At 47.0% G+C, this 16121-nt stretch overlaps 1 protein-coding gene across 2 annotated transcripts in view; it reads right to left on the bottom strand.

Annotated features, from left to right (window-relative positions):
- The window catches only part of auts2a (activator of transcription and developmental regulator AUTS2 a), a 435895-nt gene that overhangs the window by 300910 nt on the left and 118864 nt on the right, over positions 1 to 16121 (bottom strand). For both annotated transcript variants that reach the window (XM_086160359.1, XM_086160358.1), the window contains exon 3: positions 8048 to 8254. In XM_086160359.1, the coding sequence (XP_086016485.1) occupies positions 8048 to 8254 (207 nt within the window). The remainder of the gene's footprint in view (positions 1 to 8047; positions 8255 to 16121) is intronic.

Here is a 16121-nt window from a genome sequence, read left to right as displayed (position 1 = left end):
AGGTTTTCCCGTGGAGCGCGAGCGGGGCGCGGGCTAGCATGTAGCGTTTCACGGTTTTCAGAACAGCGCGTTGACCTAGACATGTCGAACTGCGGCAGGGTAAACAAGCTAGTCGTCAGTAGGAGTGGCAGAAGGGGCGACATGTGGTTCGAAGTCGCGGGGAAGGAATGGAACGTCGAGGGGGCACGAGCAGAAAAATGACGGCGTAATAAGCTAGCGTGACATTTGTGGGGCTTTAGCGTCACATCATGTCAACGGGGTCTGGTTTCTAGCATAGCGCACTCGCCGGTGGGACACGCACAACCTGGCAAAACGCGAAAAGGGATTCAGGGTCTTGTCACAGGGTTGACACCATGTGATCAAATTAAATTAGCGGCTAATGCGGTAAAATAAAACAAAACACATCTACACACCAATTACACGCACCTCGTCGGGCGCGCAGACCCACTAAAATGTCGAGCGATGTGTCACAAAGACTGCAAATCCAGCCGTTATGATTGGATTTGATTTGATTCAGCGCTGTAAGCCTCCGCTGTGACAGCAACAATTACCGTCCCCGCGACTGAGGCCCGCTACAGAATGGATTTAGCATCTTATCTGACAATCAGGACATTGCTTTTCTTCAAATCCCTTATTGGCTTAGCGGATGTGCTCATTAAGGATGACCTATATTATATCACATTTTCGCTGCAGATTGAAAAGCATACAAGGTTACCCTTGCAGGCATTCGTCGCACACCAGCAGGAGAGTGTCGGCGGGCAATGTGGTGATTCTGCTATCCGAGGTGACATCGCTAAGGGGTCGACCGAACCCGAGACTCCCTCGGGAAAAGCCGCCCCACTTTGCGCACTAGAAGACATTTACAGAAGGTACTCAGAAGGTACGTACCTGTATGTAGTTCTACGCAAATAACACTAAACTCCTCACCGATATCCTGATTTCTACAAGGCCTTCCTGAGTGAAGAAGCTTTGGGCATTCGGAAAGTACGAGGACCCGGCAGAATTTTAACAAAACGGGGTTAATTGGAATTCCTAATTGGAAATGATAATGAAGGAACGAGCACGGATGAATGTGCTTCGAAATTAATTCTGCAAATGAGGGTTGATGGTCAATTTCCGAGTCAGACGACTCCTAAAAATGTCTAGCGTTTATATAATTTCCCTTGGAAATGAAGATGTCAAGGTTCTCTTCGGGTGTGAGGAGGATAGATAGGATCAGGAGTGGGATCATCAAAAGGGACGGCGCATCTTAGACGTTCTGGACATAAAGTCAGACCGAGATTATTCCGATGTGGACAAAGGTGAAGCTTTGGGAACTGTCAAGAAGACATGAAGTGAGTTGGTATGCGAAGAGGGAGTTAGATGATTCCCTGAAGGGAAAAGAAGATCCGTAAGCCCTGGAAGACGAAGGGACAAACTTGAAAACTTGCACGCATTGACCCATAACGGTAAAGATCCCGAAATCTGCCATCGGTGTTTTTGGACTGACCCCTTCAGATGGGAAGGGCAGGTTTGTGACCGATGCTCGCTGACAAGTCGGCCCCCGGCAGCCCCGGAGGGCCGACTCTTCCGGATGTGAGGGTCCGCCCGGCGAGATGACTCTGGGAGCCGGAGGCCGAAGACCGGAGCCCCGTGGTTGACTGACCGCCCTTCTTCGTCTCACTCTGGAAAGCTTCTTCACACCCCGAGGCCAGTCACAGCTTGGCTTCGGCAGCAATTACCGGGAGGACAAAACCCGTGGCTCTGTTATTTCCCGCAGTGCCGATGTGTGACGGACAAACGGGTACAGGCTCGAGGTTTATTTTGAAAGAACCGGTCGGTGTTGATTCTTTGCCGGTCGACGGGCCGTGTAACTTACACCGACACCAAAGCAGCAGTGCCAATAAGTATGCTTACTTCTTATACCATGGGAGGGTTGCCAGGGATTGTGTACTCTCACATTCTTTGCGTATTCCCTTGCGCCCCTCCCCAGAAAATGCAACAGCAGAGTCGTCCACCCTGGAATATTTACTTTTCACAGACGGCTTCAGAACAAACCCACTTGTGGCCAGAGTTCTTGTCCATTTCAGCCACATCTTTTTTTTTTTTTTTGGGAGTACACAAGCATACATTTAAGTCTTGCTCTTTGGCAGCGGAAGTAAGGGTAGCCTGAAGCCTGCGCGGTCTACGGCCAGTACGGCCGAGGGTCCATGCGATGCTCAAGCTTCTCTAGATGAATGGGGACGAGCCACGCTGCCTATCCAGGAAGCATCTTCTCCGTCACTTGACTCCACATCATTACACAGTGCGGTAAAAGGCCTACGCAAGATTTATCCCTCTGATTAAGAAGGAGTGCAGAGCGTGTCTTCTTCTTCTTCTTTTGGCTTTTCCCTTCAGGGGATCAACTTCCTCCATCTAACCCTATTCTCTGGATCCTCCTCTCTCAAACCAACTACCTTCATATCCTCTCTCACTACGTCCATAAATCTTCTCTTTGGTCTTCCTCGAGACTTCTTGCCTCGCAGCTCCAATTCCAGCATCCGTCTACCGATATATTCACCATCCCTCCTCTGTACATGACCGAACCATCTCTGACCTTCTCTCCAAAACATCTAACATGTGCTGTTCCTCTGATAGACTCATTCCTGATCCTCTCCATCCCGGTCACTCCCAAAGAGAACCTCAACATCTTCATCTCGGGAGCGCAGCGCGCGTATAAACTGTAAAATCTCTAAATTACCAACGAGTCTTGGGAGTCCTTCCTAAGGCAAACGGCGAGGGTGGTACGACATGTCAGTTAGCGTGAAAATAATCACAACCACTGTCCATCAACTCCGCCGAGAGACCGTCGGGGATGTTTTTGGAGTACCGACAAACACACCGGCGCGGACACGTAATCGCGCAGAACCTTTTTTTATCAGTGGAAACCTGCAGGCGGACAGACGAGCAGTCGGTTGGAGCTGAAATGTGGAGGATCAGAAGTGGGGTTGGGGGTTGAATCCAAACCCCTGAGCCTCCGTGTTCGCATCCCAGATGGGCAGATGGGCCTCACAGCACGACCCTCTGTTCACCGGAGTCGCCGTACAAAGCGCCATACACCCCCCTACTCCAGCAGACATCCCTCCCCTCCACACACACACACACACACACACACACACAGGAACTCCGACGGCAATGGAGTCCTGACCCGGCGGCGCCACGGATGAATCAGAGCGATAAACGGTAAAGAAACAAAAGAATTTAACCCCCGGTGGGTTCGTTAGTGCTCATCCTGGGAATTCCTTCCAAACGCAGGAACCAGTAAGCCATAAAAAGCAAACGGCAAATGTGTCCCTTTTATAACGTCCAGGCCGGCGTCTCGCCGCCGCCGCCGCCGCCGACGACTGTGTGTGAATGCCAACGAATGGCTGAAGGGGGTGAACTTTGTGAAGTGCTTTCACATAAATATGGCCTTTCACCATTTAAATCAAACACTCCTTCTTTCAGAGCTGATGTAAATGTACCGCATTCTCTGACATTTCCCTTTTGTGACCTGCTGCCGCGCCGTATTTTATGTCCGACGCGCGAGTAAATGCCGGAGGTGCACAAACCGCCGAGGACTTCATCACTCGGGTGTAAAAATGCTGCTGACGGGAAAAAACCTCATCGGGCACAAAGACGCCGGTCTCTTCGGCTTCACGGGGGTTTTTATATATCGTTCATTCTCTCATTTAGCTAGTTAAAAATCAAAAAAGCGCTAACGTCTTCCCCGTGACCCGTTTTGTAAACCCGTCCGACAAATTAAACGCTTCGTGGTTTATGAGTCGGGGTATCGTTAGGTGAGTTTATAGAAAAAGTGCAACGATGCCGTTTTGAACTGAAGGTCACGTCCGCTATCACGGGGAGAGGACATTCGCCGGGTTGACAAACCGCAATAACTCATGACTAGATCAATAACCTGGAACCCTGATACCCTTTAGTGTCCAAAGGAGGCGGCTCGCTCCGGTAATCTGGTTAGTCCAGGGGTCGGCAACCCGTAACACCCAAAGAGCCACTTGGACCCGGTTTCCTCGGAAAAGAAAACACTGGGAGCCGCAATTACTTTTTGACGTCTAAAATAAAGGTACCGCCGTATATATTGCTTTTTATTACCTTTCCACTTTGTATAAACAAGTGTGTTGCTTCTGAAATTCACAAAATATTACGGAGAAGATTAAATTTTATTGATGTAATGAACTCATTTTGGGCTTTCAGAGCGTGTAGCGGAGCCTTGACCTGAATTTTAAAAATAAATCGGGAAAAAAATCACCGTGTCAGTAAACAATAAAAAATAAATATTTGCGAAATATCTTCATAAATATTTCTTTTACCTGGTTTATGGGACTTCTGCTCCTGAACTTCTGCGCACAGCATCTGCAAATCGGGACTTTACCGGCTTCCGCGAGTGTGACGTTATTTTGAGCGGCGAAAAATAATAAATATCATTTGATTTAATATTTCAAGATCACAATAATCTTCCAACTTTGAACTAAAAGTTAAAAAAAAGGAATGAACACAAATGAAATACACTTCAATTAAATATTTATCATTTATTTTCCCAAGCCACTCGGAGCCGCAGTGTAAGGATGAAAGAGTTGCGGGTTGCCGCCCCCTGGTTTAGGACATCTACCGGACAACGGGGACCCGCACAAATTTTAGGACTTCGAACGGAGCGAGAGAGTTGTCGGCATCGGTACGTCGAGGTGACGAGGCGGCCGAGCCCGAAGGCGAAGCTCTCCGTTTACCGGTTGTTCCTTAGAAGGTCATAATTACGAGCGTCCGAAAAAGCTCTCCGTCAGAAGCTCGGAAGTCCATTTCCAGAGGGGCGTCTGGTCAGGGTACCTCCTGGACGCCTCCCTGGTGAGATGTTCTGGACACGTCCCACTAGAGGAGGAAACACCAAGGACTTGCCGGAGGAACTACATCTCTCACCCCGCTTGGGAATGGGTGAAAAAACGTATAAACGGACGGATGAACCGCTTTCAGTCCAAAAGGGACAAACAAAACCATGCCGTAAAAAAGCCGTACAACTCTGGCCGAAATGCCCTCCGTTCGGAGGCGATAGTACGTCGGAGACACTTTTAAAGCATTTCTCCGGTTTCCCCACGAGCTCACGGAGTCTCATAAGTCAGTGCACTGGGTCGACGCCAGGGACTGAAAACATTTGCTGCAATCTGCGAGCTCCACCGATAGGGAGGAAGGAGGGGAAAAAAAAAAAAGGCAGTTCTTACTTTAATCAACAGCAGCTCTTGCTCCCTCGCTCTGCTTAAAGTCAGAACTGAGGAAAAAGTGCTGATAACGGGCTCTCTCTCTTTTCGCCGCGGCGTTTCTAAATGGAGAGTTAAACCCCCGAGACGGACCTCTGACATTTTAAACGTAACCTTGTGGGAGGACAATGTCTTAATGTTTATTTATAGTGAAGCCGAAGAAGAGATAATGGTGCCGCGAGATAACCGCGGCGTGTTCCTCTTCAGACGAGGACAAAAAGGATGGCGCGGGGCGCAGATGATCTTTTCAATTATGTATATGTCATAAAGTGTGACAGATTAAGGTATTATTGGGCGCCAAGGTGAGCAGGTCTATCTGCAGCTTGCAGGGAATTCATTACGGAAGAGGGCGTGTATCGCAACTGCCTCGAAAGCAAAACACGCCATGTTATTACGATCGCCTGCGCGGCGCTTTTCAATGTTATTTTCGTAATTACCGAGATTAAAAGCGCCGGGGCGCGCCGATGTCAAAGCGCCTCGTATTTGCGCGTTTAATGTTTGTTCTCGACCGTCGGGACGGAGGCGAAGGAGAAGATCCCTGCGATTTTCTCATCTGAAAAGATTGGGGCGGGAGGAGGAGGGGGGCGGTTGGCGTCCGCTAACCGACAACACGTCATTTCAAATGAAGCCGCCAGTTGCTACGCAGATTCCCCCGCTGTGTAAACATCTTGTTCGTTTTAAAGTGAAGATGTCAAATGTGCGAACTGTGATATTTTATGCACGTCTCGGAGCCCCGCAAGAAGAATTTAGCCTCTCGGAAATGTTAAGCGTGATACGCTGCGTGATACCTAGATCCCATTTTTCGACTCCGACCGGGAAGGAATGCAGACGGGAGGGACGACTCCCACCAAAGCTCCTTTGCAGCCCCCGAGCATACAAGTACTGTACTTTTGGCACCATAAGGCGCACTTAAAGTCCTTACATTTTGTCCAAAAAAATCAGCCGTGCTCTATCATTCGGTGACTTACGTACGAATTCTTCTTCTGCTAACTGACCTCAAACCAGTCTGAAGTGGTACACCGGGTTCAAACATGGGTTGTAAGGTTTTGGTGCGCTGCGCCTTATTGATTGTGCGACTTTTCCCAACTCCCACCAAAGCTCCTTTGCAGCCCCCGAGCATACAAGTACTGTACTTTTGGCACCATAAGGCGCACTTAAAATCCTTACATTCTGTCCAAAAAAATCAGCTATGCCCTATAATCCCGTGTCTTACGTACTAGTTCTTCTTCTACTGACTGACCTCCAACCAATCTCAAGTGGTTCAAACATGGGTCGAAAGGTTTTGGTGCGCTGCGCCTTATTGATTGTCCCACTTTTCCCAACTCCCACCAAAGCTCCTTTGAAGCCCCGAGCATACAAGTACTGTACTTTTGGCACCATAAGGCACGCTTAAAATCCTTACATTTTGTCCAAAGAAATCAGCCGTGCTCTATAATCCGGTGCCTTGCGTACGAACTCTTCTTCTGCTAACTGACCTCCAGCCAATTTCAAGTGGTACACAGGGTTCAAACATGGGTCGAAAGGTTTTGGTGCGCTCTGCCTTATTTATTGTCCAACTTTTCCCAACTGACACACAAACGTTGTATCAAAGTGGTTGAATACGAGTTGCAACGTCAGACGATGTTAGATAACTAATTCTGTAGTGCTGGAATACAACAATAAACCAACCAGAGGACAGTACGTAGTACGCTTTCCTCCGCCACTTTTTGTAACAGCGGTATGTACTGCGCTTCAAGAGAATATTACTGAGGACCCCCAAAAAATGGCACCTGTTAAGAGACGTGCCTACGAAGCGGAAACTCATAGTCAAGGCTATCAGTCGGCAGGAGATCACGGGAATAAAGCAGCCGCCAAAGAATTCAACATGAATGAATCAATGGGACAGAAGCAGAGGAATTAAGCAGTAAAAGAAAAGAAATCCAGAGTTTTACGAGGGACCAAAGCGAGCTGAATGAGATGAATAAAGTTCATTTAAATTGACTGTTTTGTTTGGGTTTATAAAGTGGTGCGCCTTAAAGGCCGCAAAATACGGTACGCAGGTGTTTGAATTGTTGAATTGAAGCTGTTGTAGTTCTTACTTTGACCGGGGGTGGTGGTAGTGACACGACAGCGGGTGGTTGACTGCTCAAGCCTCGCGCACAAACAGCGGTTGTCGGCGTCCGGCTGCTAGCAGTCGCTCGCCACTCTGACTAAAACGTATTGACTTGTGTATTCCGGGTGGGTTGAGTGTCCAGGTAGTTGTATATGTAGCATCAATGTGGGAGTTTATGGGTTTAAGGAGACGTTTTGGGTGTTGGAACCAATTTTGTTGTGTGTTTTAGGTTATTAGAGTCATCGCTAACCGGCACTAGCAAAAGCTACCGTTTGCGCTAGTCGACGGTGACTGGTCAAGCCTCGCGCACAAACAGCGGTTGTCGGCATCCGGCTTCCAGCAGTCGCTCGCCACTCTGACTAAAACGTATTGACTTGTGTATTCCAGGAATAAATCACATGTGACACACTAGTTTCTGCCCCCTGTTGGAACACAAGCATACCGAGCCAGTCCCGCCCCGAGTGCCGAAGCAAGGGGGAGCTGCAGGACCGTGTTCAAAAACAAGAAATAATCCCATCAATAATTGATTCCCTCATGACTTTTCCTTTGCGTCATTAAAAACTACAAGTCATACAAGGTGACGGCTCGTTGGAGGAGTCAAACGACACCGCGAACCGGCTTTCCCTCGGTTTGCTCTTGAAGAAACGACAAGCTGAGGACGTGCCGGTACATTCAGGTGACTTCAACTCACCATGGTGGCTCTCTTGTGTTTCTTCTTCCTCTTGCCTTGTGTGTGCGCCAGGCGAGGGTTGTTCTCCTGGTCTGAAGACTGGTGATGGTGGTAGTTGTTCTTGCAGGGTTCCAGGCTCAGACCGTTGGGAACCCTGGTGGGCTTCTTCCTGTGCAGAGGTCCCGCCTGGTTTTCTCTGCACTCCTGCGGCTTCAGTGCCATGTTTTTCTGCCAGACAGAGCGAAAGGAAAATGTTACGTCATGCAAAAATTACACATATAATCATCGCCGCCGGACGGGGGTGTCCAAAACTAACTTTTTCACTTCCTGGCTGAGACCATGGAAGCATATTCTCGAGGGCAACGCTACATGACCTCATGTAGCCTACATCACACGTAAATCAATTCGAGTTCCTATATAACTCACAAAGACCTTGATAAGATGTTTCTCTTCGCGCCGTTGGCGAAGTCGCGAGCTGCAGAAGTCCTCATCGGCATCGATGCGAACTCCTGCAAATACTTTACGCTGGCATCCAGCACAGCACAAAGAGGTATTTCAGAAGATTCTTTGCGTTTGTCCATGTGGGGAAAAAATGGTACGAACAACTTCATTGGGGTCGGCAACCCGCGGCTCCTTCGTTATTACAATGAATTTTGAATATTTAATTAAAGTGTATTTTATTTGTGTAAGTTCCTTTTTTTTAAGTTGGAAGATGATGGTGATCTTGAAATATTGAAATAAAATTACATTTATTATTTTTCGCCACTCAAAATAAACGTCACACTTGCGGAAGACGGTATAGTCAGGATATTTACAATATATGTAAATGTTTTCTAAATATTCATTTTTTTATTGTTTACTGACACAGTGATTTTTTTCCCAATTTATTTTTAAAATTCAGGTCAAGGCTCCGCTACACGCTCTGAAAGCCCGCAGCTCAAAATGTTCACAATGTGTTCATTTCATGAATAAAATTTAATTTTCTCTGTAGCACTTTGTGGATTTCTTAAGCAACACACTTGTTTATACAAAGTGTAAAGGTAATAAAAAGCAATACCGTATTTTTCGGACTATACGTCACTCCGGATTATAAGTCGCACCAGCCAAAAATGCATTATAAAGAACAAAAAAAACATATTTAACTCGCACTGGAGTATAAGTCGCATTTTTGAGGGGAAATTTATTTGATAAAATTCAACACCAAGAATAGACATTTCATCTTGAAAGGCAATATAAAATAAAAACAGAATAGAGAACAACAGGCTGAATAAGTAAAGCCTATATGACGCATAAACAACGAACTGAGAACGTGCCTGCTAGGCTATGCTAACGTAACATATTACGGTAAGAGTCAATCAAATAACGATAGCATATAGCGCATGCTACAACCAAAATCCACAAATACGTACCGGAAATGCTATTTTCTGAACATTCCCTGTAACACGGCTGACGAAAAAACTGAATAATAAATAACACAAGGAAAATTTCTGTCCCCGCTTTGGCCTACTCCGGCCGATCGCTATCTTGGTCTTAAAGTCGTCTTCTTCAGTGTTGGAATTGAACGGCCTCAGAATTTCACGGTCATTTCATTGGTCCGATGTAACGAGGCTGGAGATTTTAGCGGCACGAAGCGCGTTAGCCCCCAAAAAAGTCCATGAATAAGTGTGTCGTTGTGTTCAAAGCCTGTGGAAAACTAGCGGCATACAGTGCGAAAATGACGGTAAACTGCCGATTGTCGGTTTGCGGCGTCCTCCGGCCAAGGCATTTCCTAGCTACGTCACCATCTCTGATGAGTTCATTAAAAAAGTCTTGCTTCATCATTTACACAGAAAGTTTTTTAACTTTGAATTAAATACATACCGGTAACATCCACAATTACGTACCGGAAAAGCTTTTTTCCGAACACCCGAAACCATGTGGAAGGGAGTTGTTATGCTAATGGAGGTGTTGTTAGCCGGGGAAAAAGGTGCAAATCAAAAGAAATCCAAAAAACATCATGCTGCTTTTTGTACCGTCTACCATTATGGTATTACTTACTGACCTCTTGCACTAAACTGCACAAGAAAAACAAAACAAACCTCTGCTGCCACTCTCCTGTATCCAAATAACATATATTTATACATTTCAGTCTTCATGCCGTCAAATATCTGCCATCTTTTCACCTTTACTGCTACTTTGTATCTGCGTGCCCTTTATACCTTATGGTTTGTTTACCGTTTAATGTACCGCATTTTCCGGACTATCGAGCGCACCTGAATAACAGTGCCTGTAACCCGGCCGATGAAAAAGATGAATAATAAATAAAACGAGAAAAAGTCGATCCCTTTTCTATCCCCGCTTTGTCCAACTGAGTCGATCGCTATCTCGATCGACCTCCTGCACCCCAAAACCGTTAAAGTCGTCTTCTTCGGTGTTGGAGTTGAGGGGGCTCAGAATTTTACGGTCATTCTGTCGGTCCGATCTGACCGGGCTAAATGTTTTGGCGGCGTGAAGCTTGTTAGCCCCCAAAAATTCATCAATTAACCGCATTATCGTTGAAGCAGGAGTGTTCAAAGCAACTTATAGTCCAAAAAATGACGGTTTTCCGGCCGGTCGTTTGTTTACGGCGTCCTCCAGCCATGCCGCTTCCTATTTACGTCGCCATCTCCCTTGAGTTTATTCAAAAATAATCTTATTCTATCATTCCGATGTGAGCAGTTTTGTAACATTAGCGAATACGTCGTCACTCGGTAACAATCAAAGGAGGCGACTTGGTTTCCATCGGCCTCTCCAGACCTTCCTGCCTTTTTGTTATTCTAGCGCCTGGTTAGCATAGGTGAGCGACGTAGGTACTCGTGTACGGTACCGCGTCTGCGCTCCGACTTTACGGTGAAAATCCTTTTATGCCTCATGTCTTGTAGGAACAGAATTCTGCTTCTTCCAGAATTCTCCGGACCAACCTGCCCTTCCAGACTCACATGCCAAAGGATCCCCGGTACCTTCTACGGGCCCCCAAAAAATACCCAAATTAGCTCCGTCATTGTCAAAGCGCTAGGAAAAAGTAGCGGCTTCTAGTCCAGGAATGACGGGACTTGGATTCCATGGACACAAAGGTGGACGAACATCTGGGTATCGGGCAAAATCCGGAGTATCCGATGACGATAGCGTTGAGCCCGACATAAGATAAGATAAGAACAACTTTATTTATCCCGAAGGAAATTGTTGTGCCAGAGTTTCAAGCAAAAACATAACTATAATAGATAAGAGTAGGAAGGAGGGAGAATAAGAAATACAATAAAATATAAATTGTCAAGGTTCTAGCTAGCAAGCTAGCAGATACCGCTATGCCGTGTAGAAACTCTCCGCGGCCTCCAGACAGAGGCAGTCCGTCAGTCAGCTCACAGTCGGTGTCGTAAAGTAGACTATTTTCTAGACGGAGGTTGTTCTTCTGTTTGAATTGCATGGAAATGATGGAAAAAAAAAAAAAAGTCCACTTGTGCGTCGTCTCTTAAGAAGAGACGAGCTAATTTCAGTCAAGGAGGTTTTTCCTCGGCAGCGAACAGCGCCGAGGTTACGCCGTTATACGTTAGCGCCGCAGCAGATTCCATCCACTTAGCATCCCCTTAATAGGGCTGCGGTGACATGCCGTCGTCGGCCACCATTAGCGCCGGCAGTTTTTGTCCGACATATCCCTGTTTACGAACCCGATCGCCCCCATTATGCTGTTGACATTTTGCCACTGATTTTTAAAATATTTAATGCGATCTCCGGAGAAGCTCGGAAAGAAGGTGATTTTTTCTCTCTTTTTTTTTTTTTTTTTTTCCTCCGTCCTCACGTGCTCATTGGGCGTGACGGCTTTGTGACAAAGCGTTAGCGCGGGGCTAATCATTAGATGATGGCGAGTTTTTATTATCTTGTTTTTATAATAGCCGGAAACCAAAAATTAGACGGAAAGAGTGATTAATTGCGGCGCGCTAACGCCGGTTAATGAGGTTGAAGGTCTCCTAAAGCTAATCTAACGCAATCTTTCAGTCATAATATGACACTAGCATCCAAAAAGATGCGGAAAGGGTGATTCGTGGCCGAACTCCTCACAACACGAGGCCGAACCCGAGGAACCCGAGATGAAGACGAGGCTCGGAGCGAGTTTGTGTTTACCTGCGAGGCGAGGAAACGGATCAGCGGGCGCACAGCGAGAAATGTCAAAACACTTACATCCACTTTCTGTTCAACACACACACAAAACAATCTTTTCTGCAATCGGAGGAGAAAACCAGAAGAGAGGTCTTCGGAAAAAGACGGGGTTCTCAACTTTGACGGAAGAACAACTCAGCGGGTTTCCGAGAGCGAAACCCGCAGGAGCGCCGAACTCGTCGGCTTTACCGACTAAAAAGAAGTGGCCTGTTTTACCCCGTTGTGACGCCGCCGTCGCAGAAGAGAGTTTCAACCATCTCTGAGCGAATCCAGAACATCGAGGACTTGTTCGTGTTTACCAAACCTCATGAGCGGCGTGATCTCAGGAAGGAGGATCTTCTGACTGACCACGCTCATACCTGCGACCAAGCGCTCGGCATCACCGCATCCAAAGCTTCCTTTCGATAGAAACGACCACAGGAAAGCCCGGCGTCCGTCTGCCTCGACCAGCTGGATTTGAATCCTACATTTGCTCATAGGTTTGTGCCCCTGATGAGCCAGGCATACCGCTGTGCTCTTCTTCTGAAGAAGGTCAGGTTGGAGATACCGTCCATCTATCCATCTTCTACCGGGGTCGGATTACAGGGCGGCAGCTTAAGCAGAGGCCCGGAAGAGCCGGCAACTCTACCGGCTCTTCCAGGGGGGGAAATCCCGAGGTGTTCCCAAGCCGGCCTAGAGAGTCCTGGGTCTTCCCCGGAGCCTCCTCCTACTTGGGCATACCTGGAACACCTCAACAGGGAGGCGTCCAGGAGGCATCCTGACCAGATGCTCGAGACCCCTCATCGGACTCGTCTCCACGTGGAGGAGCAGTGACTTTAAGCCCATCCCGGATGGCCTAAACCAGGGGTCGGCAACCCGTAACACCCAAAGAGCCACTTGGACCCGGTTTCCTCGGAAAAGAAAACACTGGGAGCCGCAATTACTTTTTGACGTCTAAAATTAAGGCACCACTGTATATATTGCTTTTTATTAACTTTACACTTTGTATAAACAACTATGCAGTGTGTTGCTTCTGAAATTCACAAAGTATTACGGAGAAAATTAAATTGTATTTATGTAATGAACTCATTTTGGGCTTTCAGAGCGTGTAGCGGAGCCTTGAACTGAATTTTAAAAATAAATCGGGAAAAAAATCACTGTGTCAGTAAACAATAAAAAATAAATATTTGCAAAACATCTTCATAAATATTTATTTTACCTGGTTTATGGGACTTCTGCTCCTGAACTTCTACGCACAGCATCTGCAAATCGGGACTTTACCGGCCGGCGGGTATACCGGCTTCCGCGAGTGTGACATTATTTTGAGCGGCGAAAAATAGTAAATATAATTTGATTTAATATTTCAAGATCACAATAATCTTCCAACTTAGAACTAAAAGTTAAAAAAAGGAATGAACACAAATGAAATACACTTCAATTAAATATTTATCATTTATTTTCCCAAGCCACTCGGAGCCGCGGTGTAAGGATGAAAGAGTTGCGGGTTGCCGCCCCCTGGTTTAGGACATCTACCGGACAACGGGGACCCGCACAAATTTTAGGACTTCGAACGGAGCGAGAGAGTTGTCGGCATCGGTACGTCGAGGTGACGAGGCGGCCGAGCCCGAAGGCGAAGCTCTCCGTTTACCGGTTGTTCCTGAGAAGGTCATAATTACGAGCGTCCGAAAAAGCTCTCCGTCAGAAGCTCGGAAGTCCATTTCCAGAGGGGCGTCTGGTCAGGGTACCTCCTGGACGCCTCCCTGGTGAGATGTTCTGGACACGTCCCACTAGAGGAGGAAACGCCAAGGACTTGCCGGAGGAACTACATCTCTCACCCCGCTTGGGAATGGGTGAAAGATGAAAGAGCCGTGGGTTGCCGACCCCTGGACTAACCCTTTCTCTGAGGAAGGGCCTGGAAACCCTGCTGAGAAAACCGCAGGGTGTCGCTCGTGACCGTAGGTGAGGGTCGGACCGCTACATTGAGAGCTTCGCCTTCTGGCTCCTCCTCCAGCAAGATAGACCAGCACAGACACCACCCTCGCTCCTTCCATCCCCTACAAGACCCTCAGATACTTGGAGATGATGTACCAGAACATATATAAACACAACCCTTGGGCTAAAACTAGCTAACACGCTTTACTCCAGAAGTTCATAACCCTCTTGATCTTGCTTCCCAAAACTACTTCCCGCCACAACCACCATATTCCCGTACTTGCCGACGGACCACCTCGAAGCATACCATCCAGCGCGCCCGTGCCGCTACCGTCGCTAGCTTACGAAACCATTTTCTTTCTCCTTGCAAAAGAAACAAAAGAAGAAGTGCATCCATTAACTAATCCCATTCGGCTTTTCCTCCCACAAAATCTGCGGCAAACAATGCAACATGACGTTCATTGTGAGGAGAATACATGACAGAGTTATGACGGGGATGAGAGAGGCTCCATTGTGTCCAGATCCTTCGCCTCCAAACTGATTGCCGGAAATAAATAACGCACAGTATGCTTCGCCGGCTCGCTGAACAATAGCGGGACAAATTCCTTCTCCCGCTGCCTTGTGATGAGGCTAAAAGGAAATGAATAGCTCAACATTTCTCACCCTCCATTACCTTCGCTGACCGAGATTGTCTAGCAGAATGAAAAGTAATTAAACCGGGACGTTTATTGGCGCCGGCGCGGTGAATTCTGGACCGCAGCGGTTCGAACAATCCGAGGTGTCACGATTTCTCGAAACGCATCGACTCGAATTTAAAGATCCCGACTCTGTTTGCTTTGACGAAGGACCACGGCCGTATTGGAGGCCTCGACACCGGAGATCTAAATCGGGATGTAGGTACTCCAGTCCTCTTGACGGGGTTAATGCCTTCGCGGGATCTTCCAATTAGCGGGGAAAAGGTTCGTACCGTCGTGGAACACCAGGGGAACCGCTCACCTGGAACACCTCCGAGGGCTTTTAACAAGGGTGACGATTTGCCCGCTATTACCGAGAAGGAAAAACGTTTTCTGGTCCTTGAAGTACAAGCTGAACCTTTCAAAGTGGCCGGTTTTATGTCTCTTTATGACGTAAACGGTTGATGTTTCCATGTGATGTCTTTTCCGCCAGACCGCGGGCCACATCGGGCCCCGTTTTGCTTTTTTTTTTTTATCCGGTCCGCTGTTTCCTTTTGAATATTTTAATAAGTATTTTCGATCAATATTGAATTTAGAAGCTCATTATTTTTTCCGTTTGTTTAATTTTGCACGGACGATTACAAACAAAATAATGTCGGTACATTCATGTGATCGGGAATGATTTTAAAGTTGAAATGAAATGCCAAAAAAAAAAAAAAATTAAATATCTAAATTGCAGATTTCATTTTGTTCAATTTACATGATTCCCAGTTGGCCCGCGCGTAAAAAATTAAATAAGAAATGTGGCCCGTCGGCCAAAATAACAGCCGACGCTAACAGAGTCAATAAGCTCATCAGGAAGAATTGCGCTTGTTTGTGGTTTCGAGAGGCTTCTTCAGTTCTGAAGCAGCAGAAGTTCTCCAAGCAGGACTGAAGAAGCCTCTCGGACGAGGGGGTGAAACGACTTCAGATGAAGAAATTCAAGTCCAGTCGCCGAGACAAGAAGATTTCTACAAGAATTCAGGAGAAAACACCTTTGCATGCTCCACCGAGGAGCTACCAGAGCTGAGAGCGCTGAGGAGCATCGCAGAAGGTCCTTCTGACCTGAGGCCACCAACCTATCTAACTCCCTTTCTGCAAGAAGGAAACCTGGAAATAAGAGGAATAAGAACGGAAATAAAATCAATATCCTGTTTCAAGTGAATGCATGTCATGGTGGAGAATTTCCTTCAGGATTCATGAAGTTTTTATTTTATTCTACCCTATTTTTTGGACAATAAGTCGCAGTTTTTTTCATAGTTTTGGCCGTGTGTGTCTTTAATGTATCAGCGATCGTC

The sequence above is a fragment of the Fistularia commersonii genome, chromosome 15, assembly GCF_037954325.1.
Source record: "Fistularia commersonii isolate RoL2024-O1a breed Wild chromosome 15, RoL_Fcom_v1.0, whole genome shotgun sequence".
Classification (NCBI taxonomy): Eukaryota; Metazoa; Chordata; class Actinopteri; order Syngnathiformes; family Fistulariidae; genus Fistularia; species Fistularia commersonii.
This window is presented reverse-complemented; position numbering and strand designations above follow the sequence as displayed.